Source organism: Dunckerocampus dactyliophorus, chromosome 4, assembly GCF_027744805.1.
Source record: "Dunckerocampus dactyliophorus isolate RoL2022-P2 chromosome 4, RoL_Ddac_1.1, whole genome shotgun sequence".
In the NCBI taxonomy this organism is placed as follows: Eukaryota; Metazoa; Chordata; class Actinopteri; order Syngnathiformes; family Syngnathidae; genus Dunckerocampus; species Dunckerocampus dactyliophorus.
Window position 1 is genome coordinate 30,012,935 of NC_072822.1, and position 9,566 is coordinate 30,022,500.

The window sequence follows — 9,566 nt, forward strand, 5'->3', positions numbered from 1 at the left end:
GGTGGTTTGGTTTGGTTAAAACAGTGCTTCTCAAATACACTAAGTCCCCAACCAACGAATACTATTGGTTCCAGACGACCGTTCGCAAGTCGATTTGTTCTTAAGTCGAAAAAAATTTTATATTACCAATTATATAGGTACTACATGTATGTGTATACTGTACATATATGCGTACAGTATGTATGTAAATATGAGTTTGGATGGAGTAGTAATATTAAACGAGGATAATTAATGAAAAAACAATAATAATAAAAATGATATAATAATACGTAATGATAAATGTTATTTACCTTTGAGGAGGAGTGGTCGAGCATACGTCGTTGTGGTGGAGGAGGAGGAGGAGATATTGAAAAAAAGGACAAATCTTCTGTGGGTGGTGTAGAATTAAGCAGGCCTATTAACTCTTCATAAACTTTAATCACACGCTCTGTCCGGGTTGTATCATACAACTACAACTTAGCCTTCCTCTCTCCTCTTCCTCTTTTTCCTCTACCTGTTGGTCCCATTAGCAGTGTCACAGTGCCCTCAACTGGTCAAGCATGTAGCAGTATAAATATGGAGTTCCAAAAGGCAAAATACATGAAAATATAGACCAGTCAGCTTGCGTTCGTATCTGTTCGCATGTCGGATGTTCGTAAGTTGGGGAATTAGTGTAGTGGGGTGGGCCACCCTGGGGAGGCAAGATGAACTGTCAGGAAGGGCATGAAATGCAGGGAGGATTTTCAATATTAGTGCAGACCTGCCAACAAGAATGAATTTGTTGTACTTAGCATGCAATTTGACTCCTGAATACTTGTATGCTTCACTGCTCTCCATTTTGAGGCATTTAACTGGTTTCACTTTTTTTTTTTTTTTTTTTTTTTTTTTACAAAAAAAATAGATATCATCAGTTTCTCAATAGTATTTCAAATCAGTGGGGGGCGCAAAAACATTTCTGTCCCCCAGTGGGGGCATGACACAAAATAATTGAGAACCACCGGGTTAAAACACAGCTGTTTGTTTTTTTCTACACACCGGGATGCGTCCAGGCGTCATGTTTTGCTGTATCAATGTACTTATCACTTATTACAGCTTTTGCATCTTTAATTTGTCCCTTTGTTGGTGTAAAGCTTGCCCCCTCCCTCTGGCTTCGTCGTCTTGTCTGTGAATTTCATGTTGTTAGGAGCGGCGCCACCCCGCCTCTCGGACAAAGTCAGCTGAGATAGGCTACATACTCCCACGACCCTAGTGAGGATAAGCGGCATAGAAAATTGATGGATAGGAGCGGCGTCATGACACTCTACGGAGACTGCTGTTACCGAAACATGGTACGTGATTTGGTGTTCAGTCGGTGTCTATAGAAGTACCTAATTCAGTAGCCATCCCTAATTGTGACAGTGCATATGTGCAAATTTGACAATATCTGACCCCACATACCTTAGCTATATCTATTGGTGGATGTAACGGGGTTCTTGCTAATGCACTGAGAAACTCAACATTCTTCCTTCCACTTTGAGTTCACAAACAGACATGCACAAACAAACCTGCTGAGCAGCTGCTCTCCAGGACAGTCCATGTTCCTCTTGGTATCTGTCAGCTTTTTGCTTGTGTTGAGGGCCATCCACACATTTGAGCCATTCATGCAGCAGTCCAAAGCAGTTTGTCCTTCCCTATTCTTCTGACGGAGGTCAACTCCACGAGACAAAAACAACCTGCAAATTAAATCAGAATCTAAAAAGTATATTGATAGTATAAATACTCTCACAATTCAGTTTTTGCACCACAATGGAGGTTGGCAATCACAATGGTTGGCACCACAATGGAGGTTGGTGTCATCCCGGTGGAGAGCTGCTACAATGTTCTTAAGATTTTTTCATCTTCCATTTTTTATGCCACTTATCCTCACTACAGTCGTGGGGGTATGCTGGAGCCTATCCCAGCTGACTTTATGCGGGAGACATATTGGACTGTATATCCAATTACTTTAATTATGTCAAACCAAACGAAGCTGAAAAGTATACTCACATCACACACTCCAAGTGGTTTTCTCTGGCAGCCACATGAATTGGCAGGTCTCCGTGAACATTGGCGGCATTTAAGTCACACTGGGAATCCAAAAGAGCCCGGGCAACATCAGCACACCCTGATAAGGCTGCCCAGTGCAGACAGACATTCTGTTCCTGTACAAGTCAATGTTTTCAAATGTCAACCACTATTCTTAATAATCGAGACCTGAAGAGATAAGTACAGTGGAACCTTGGCTAGCATCAAGAATCAGTTTCAGAAGGTCCGACTCAAACCAGCTATCGAAAGAGTGAAAGAAAATACATTTTTGGGGATCATAATAGACGAAAAAATGAGTCAGAAATCTCATATCAAATACTGTATATACAACAAAAGGTGGCGTGAAATACTTCAACATTGAACAAAGCAAAATATGTTCCTGATCAAAAATTACTCCACAGTATTGACTGTTCTTTGGTATTACCTTGTCTAACGTATTGTGTGGAGATATGGGGCAATAATTATAAAAGCAATCTTCACTCACTCACTGTACTGCAAAAAAGATCGGTGAGGATCATTCATAATGCCAAGTACAGAGAACATATCAACCATTTATTTTTTAAAATCAAAAATTAAAATTTGCTGATTTAGTACATTTTCATACAGCTAAAATAATGCATAAAGTTAACAATAACTTGTTACCCAAAACCACATACAGTATTTCTCTATAAGAGAGGAGAAATATGATCTTAGAGGAAAATTTAACTTAAAACACTTATAAGCGAGAACAACGCTGAACACCCACAGCATTTCTGTATGTGGAATTAAATTATGGAATGGATTGAGTAAGGAACTCAAACAATGTGATGATGAGCAAATTCAAAAACCAATACACTTGTTTTTACTTGTTTTTCATTTTTTATTATTACACTGATTATTATATCAAGAATATTACATGGAATGCAGGCAGTGAATAATATGAACTGTATAAGATGTGGAATGGATGGGGGGTAGGATTAAATAAGCTTTGCTTCTTCCTACTCCTTTTGGACAAGAGGAACTGTGAAAGGATGATTCATGAGATGTATTCCATTGTAACCTTCATGCATGTTCAAATAAAACTAAACTAAACTAAAATTAAACTAACCAAAATGTACTCTAACAAATAAATGTTTCCCATAAGAGATAATGTAAACCCAATGAATCCCTTCTCGAAAGTCAAACATGTTAACATAAAACATGTTTTTAGAATTTTACAATTATAGTTTTACATGCAGAAAACAATTCTAAACGCATATAAAATGAACAAAAGAGATAAATGAACATTTATGGTTCCTTTTACCTTCACTGAAGATGTGATTGTTGACTGGCAAGATGTGGCAGAGCACGGACACCACCTGGGTGTTTTGCTATGAGTTATTGATTGAATTCAATAGTGCTTCTCACCTCAAGCCTCTGCTTTTGTTTTGATCGCGGCTGCAAAATAAGCCAAAAGAAAGCTGCATTTTGATACAGAAGGTGAGAAACACTATTGAATAAAAATTTAAAAAACAAAAAAAAAACTAACTAATAGCAAAACCCAAAGGTGGTGTCTGTGTTGATCTCGCTGCCACATTGTGTCTTTGTCAAGACGTCATCACATGTCGTCTAGTCTTCAGTGAAGGTAAAAGTAACCTTAAATGTTAATTTTCCTAGAATTGTTTATGCATGTAAAACTATAATTGTACTATAAACATTATACTATAAAAATTAGTATTTTGTGTTAACACTATTAACATTTTTGAGACTTAAGACGTAACTGTGTTAGTTAGCAAAGAACTACAGTCAGCCGCTGATTACATCATAGACGGGCGACGAAGCTGACTTCTGCTTCCTGTTTCCACTCTCGCAAAGTATTAATAACTACACAAGACACGCGCCAAATCGTACGGTAACCGGAAAATGTACACAAACCAAGGCAACATTTTGGTGCAAATTTTTGACCGAAAAACATGCTAACCGAGGTTCCACTGTAGATAATTCTGTCAAACCATAACAAATACATAGTCATGTTTTCTCCTGGATGCACACACCATGGTACTCATTTTCCTCATTCATTCCAACTTAGTCCATTGCAAGCCACACAAAAATGGCGGGTAATGTTAAATGATGGCCAGGAAAGGTTGTAAGGAAACCTGTGTAGGTTCCGTGCAATGAGAATTTAATGTAAGCCATGCTGTGTGTGCAATTATTCGGCAAGTGAGGTTTTTCTTTTGGCCATATCCTCAGAGGGGCGCAGATGTTGAAATTGCTAAGATACATGGCTTATCCATGTATGTCTGGTGGCCACAAGACGCTTGCCATCGTGCCCCACCTCCAGAGCATTGTAGTAATTGGTAATAAATATAAACCATTAGTATAAAAACAAGAACATTGACATTTATTAAACAAGTAGGTTTTGCTGTATCAATGTACTTATCACTTATTACAGCTTTTGCATCTTTAACTTGTTGCCCAAGAGATGGTCAAAGGCACTTGAGTTTGCTTTAAGAGAAGTTGTTCTTTATTTGGGCACACAGAAACCAAAAGGGAACTTGCAATGAGCTCAACAACTCATCGGAAATGGCACAAGGTCATTACTCGGCATAACAGTCTATAAATGCTATAACCATCACACAGCGATGTAACACGCAACAAGTAGATAAAACATACACAAAGCAACTAGTACTACTGGTGAAGTATAATAAACAACAAACTATGTTTAAACATGTAACTTTACTATTTACAAACAAGTACCGCAAATCATGCTGGGAGCTGGCATCACTCCCTTCGCTGAGAGTGCTTCAGGGTTCCGAGCATGCTATGCGGCCGCTGTTTTTGTAATAAGTTGCTAAAGTTACGTGTTTAGAGTTAACATAGTTGTTTATTATTTCCCATAGCAGCAGTAGTTGCCCTGTGTGTGTCTACTTGCCTGTTATCTGTTGTGATGTATTTTTGTGTTGGCTCAGTGACTTAGTTTTTTTTTTTTTTTTTATGTTTTATTATATACCATAACTACAGTGTTCTCAGTCAATCCAAAATGTCAATAAACCCCAGACCTGAATATTTAAGAATGTAAAAGTGAGTTTTTTTTTTTTAGGAGAATATCTACTGTTCCGGTCAAAAGCTTACGTATTAGTCAGATTACTGAAATAATAAAATTTCTTAATTTTTTGTTGATATGCACTATCTCCACGGCGATTATTGGCCATACGCTGTGTGCCTCCCAAAACGCTAGATGGTGCTTCTGTTTCTTTCAGTGCGGGTAAAGGTTTGGCTTTTCTGGTTGACCTGTTATGTCACAAATAAACAAAGCATCGCAGCCAGCGTTGCTAGATTCGCTTATTAAAAGCAACTTTGGCTTGTTTTTTTGTAAAGTCGCTTGCAACTTCCCAAGTTCCCTGTGGTTTTTGGCTTATTTTCATAGAGCTAGTTGCGTGTTTCTCTCACGAGTCCTGGCAACATGTTTTGGCTGCCAGCGGCTGCAAATGTGCATGAGAATGACTTATCTGAGCCACGTTTTGATATCAACTATGTCTCAGTTGAAGTGATTATCCATCCATCTTCTGTACCGCCTGTCCTCACTGGGGTCACAGGGGCAACTTCGGGAGAGAGGCGAGGTACACCCTGGCCTGGCCGCCAGCCAATCGCAGCGTTGAAGTGATTATGCAAAACAATTACCTACCAGACACAACTTTTGACCTCTATTCAATTTATGACAAGCATCTTGACCTGGATGGCGAACAATTTGCAGAGAAACAATACAGTTTTCCGCAGTATGATGGCTACTATTTAACATCACAAAGTTCAACAGTTTGGCTTCCTCCATTCATATGTACAATACTTTATGTCTTTAATAGCCACTAACAGTAGACACAATGGTCTGTTTTTCCTCCACATTGATGAGTGACCCAGCAACAATTTAGGTCGTAGTTAAAGTTACATCCACCGAACATGGACACATATTAGCTTAGCTACAAGTGACAACCACTGAACATTGACATTAGCTACTAGTAAATTTCCCCGCTGTGGGATAAATAAAGTACATACATACATAGCAATGTGCATACAGCAAACATTTGCACTTTCTACACAATCCTGACCCACTTGGCCACAAGTAAGCGGCCGCATGTGCGCAGAACGCTAGCTCTTCTCCAGTACCACGGACATGAAAGACAGAAGTAGTTTCCAATCGCATAATCGAGGTATATTAATCTGACTTTTAAAAACCCAAACCTAAACACGCTTTGATTTTGTCTAAACTCACGTTGTGTAAAAAATATCGGGATATATATCGTACATCGATATGCAACCTAAATATATCTGTATACGAGTTTTGGTCCATAACGCCCAGCCTTAACTACCAGTGTAATATTTACTGCTAGGGAGGTGTCCATGCAACAGTCTGCATATACTTTAGTATGCAATTCACTATTTGATGCAAGAGAACATAACAAATGTGCTAAAGGCTATTTTTTTAGTCTCACTATAAAATTCAATTTTTTTTTTACATTCACGAAAGACTTTAAAACATTACTTCTACAGTACATACATGCAGTACTTTTGAATCTGCCAACAAGAAAATAAAGTTGAAATGGAATCATTATGTGGAAACATAATTTGTGTTTGAATTTGCCAACTTGGCAACATTCAAAACCCTCTGAAAAGCGACTTAGGGCCAAATCTAGCAACTTTTTCTGGTGTCGTTGGAGAGTTTTCTGGTATTTTGGGAGTGAAAGCACGCATTGATCTGCAGTTTCTGTTCTCACTGAGGGCCCTGTCACACCTTGACTATTTAGGCAGCGCATGCCTGACGTGATCATTTTGATGGCATACGTTGAACTGCCGACAGTTTTTTCCAATTTTGGGCGTATACTTAGCGTATTCATAATGAGGTCAACGTAAACATGACGTATTAGTAACTTATATTGAACGTTTCTCTAACTTATAGACAACTTATATCAACAAATGCGTAGCGTGTTGCCCGTGTTCACAATTTATGCCCAATGGCCAACGCCTGTCACACCTTGACAATTTAGCCAGCTTACGCCAACGTATGAAAAATTTGGCCAATACGCTGGCGTACGTCGAATAAGTTATGGGTAAGTTTTGTATATGTTAACAGCACGCGGAAGCACGCCGGCATACGTCGTAGTACGTCTAAGTCGTCCAAAACCTTTGTGCATGCACAAAACTTTTCGACATATGTCAACGTATGCTTCATACGTCCCGCATCCGCGGGCAATAAGTTATGCAATCGTTGACACCCGTTCACACACGTTATTTGTAAGTTACACACAAGTCGTAATACGTCAACATACCTTGAGACAAAACTGTCTTCTTGGCAAGCGTTGGCTGAGATGAGATGTAGGCTGTCATGTTTGCATTAGCAGATAAGTTAGCAGCTTGACTATGGAATCACAGGAGGGCCAAAATTAAAAAGGAATATGTGTGGAAATACAAAGAGAATTAATAATACAAAAATATACAAATGTGGAAATACAAAGAAAATCAATAATAAAAAAAATATAGTCATATTCTTTTTCCATTTTGTCATTGTTTTTCTGTATTGTCTTTGTTTTTTACAATTTGCCGTTGTTTTTCCTGTTTTGTATTTGTCTTTTCCACTTGCGTTTTGTCATTGCATTTAGTAATGACTAGTAATGAATCATACGTTGACATACGTCGAAAAGTTTTATGCAGGCACAAAATTTTTGGACGACTTAGACGTATGCCGGCGTGCTTCCGCGTGCTGTTAACATATACAAAACTTACCCATAACTTATTCGACGTAGGCCACCGTATTGGCCCAATATTTTATACGTTGGCGTAAGCTGGCTAAATCGTCAAGATTTGACAGGGCCTTGAACAGCAGCAATTACTGCTGAGAGGTCCGCCCTGCCCCAAAGCAGCCTCAAGCCATCAGTGAATAGTCAGCATCCGCGGCACACTGGGAGCATAGTGGAGCGCTACGCATCCATGAATCACGCATGTGTGAGGCCGCCGTGGTGGATATCGCCACTTTACAGAGATCTAAAACATAAATGTTTCTTAATTTTCATGCAATTACTACTCATTCCACTCAAGCATCATTCAGACTCAGTCACTTACTTGTTAGTGTGTCAGACAGTGTAATAGAAGAACGTTGTGTGATAAATGAAACAAGTATTCTTAACTGCAAGATAAAAGGTGGAGGCTGGAGGCGAGTCCAGATGCAATTACAGTATTACGCTGGCTAGAGTTTGAGAGGCGCTGGCCAAGATAAAATATTAAAGGTATTTTATTTCGCTCACTTTGTCTCTCCTATGAGGTTATGCTGACGTTTCCTTCACAATGTAATTAATTTGCACGCAATGAAGTATAAGGGGTGCAGTCAGGAAGTCATACTGTGATGTAAGTTCTCTTCAGACAAACTGGCACCAAGAATGTCTCCTTTCTTTTACAATGTAATTCATTTGCATGCAATGGAAAATACAGAGTTGTAGTCAGGAAGCCTCTCTTGGCCAGACATCTGCAGACCACCATGCACTCTGTATGTTGTCTGACCTCATTTGCAAAACAAATACTGTAAACTGTGCAAACTCCCTGTCTTTATTTCAGGCATTCTCTTTTCTTAAGAAACATTTGTTTCCACAACAACTCCCAGACATCTTTTTTTACTAGGCACTGGCAGCATTGTTTCATTCTGCTCTGCCACAACTACCGACTGACAGGAACACGCTGCAGCTACGAAGCATGGTGAAGGTAGTAGTGAACCAAACCATTTGATGTAGCTATGGGGGGTACTCAGTCAACATGGAAGATTACTTTTGGTCGATGTAGATATTTACCTGTCACTACCAAATACAGGAGATTGTTTTATCGTTTTCTGACTATACTTTAAAAGAAAAAAAATCACCACCAGATAGCACAATTATTTACCTATTTACAGGGGCACCTGACAGTCATGGGCCTTTGGAATCATCCTAACTTTCCTCCCCTGTACGGCACCCCTGATGGTAGTTTGCCTATATGTGCCCTATGACTGAATGATGTCCAGTCTTTGGTGTACTCTGCCACTCACGTCTGAATGTGTGACTTATCCTGTCCACACATTTTAAATATTAACCTGGACTTTTCTTTTTGGTAGTTTTTCCATCAAAGGATTCCATGATATTCACACAGCCACACATTGATGTTCTTCCATGATATAAATAAAAATCTAAATTTTCATAGATTTAAAATAAACAAATCTCTTCTTTCTCAAAAAATAAAAACACTTGGTGACGTATGTCACGTTGCTGACCTTGTCTCTGATGTTAACGTCAGCCCCTTTGGACAGTAACAGGTAGAACACGTCCTTGTGCTTGTGCTCGATTGCCCAGCTGATGGGGGTCCATCCACCATCATCCTGCTCATGCACAAGTTATATGATTCATTTCAATTTACTGGTAAAATGATTTCACTAGCTATCATCCAGCTGTATGAGCAATAGCAGATTATTTTCATTGTTTTTTTTTTCCCAAAGGTCATATGTTTCTACCTGACAGTTCAGGTACTTGGATGTCCTGGAGAGCAGATGCTGA

At 39.1% G+C, this 9,566-nt stretch overlaps 1 protein-coding gene across 2 annotated transcripts in view; it reads right to left on the reverse strand.

Annotated features, from left to right (window-relative positions):
• Positions 1-9,566, reverse strand: part of ehmt1a (euchromatic histone-lysine N-methyltransferase 1a) — a 57,917-nt gene that overhangs the window by 18,710 nt on the left and 29,641 nt on the right. For both annotated transcript variants that reach the window (XM_054772789.1, XM_054772788.1), the window contains exons 12-15: positions 9,524-9,566; positions 9,287-9,391; positions 2,005-2,159; positions 1,524-1,691 (exon numbers count right to left, since the gene is read on the reverse strand). The exon at positions 9,524-9,566 is cut by the window's right edge and continues 59 nt beyond it. In XM_054772789.1, the coding sequence (XP_054628764.1) occupies positions 1,524-1,691; positions 2,005-2,159; positions 9,287-9,391; positions 9,524-9,566 (471 nt within the window). The remainder of the gene's footprint in view (positions 1-1,523; positions 1,692-2,004; positions 2,160-9,286; positions 9,392-9,523) is intronic.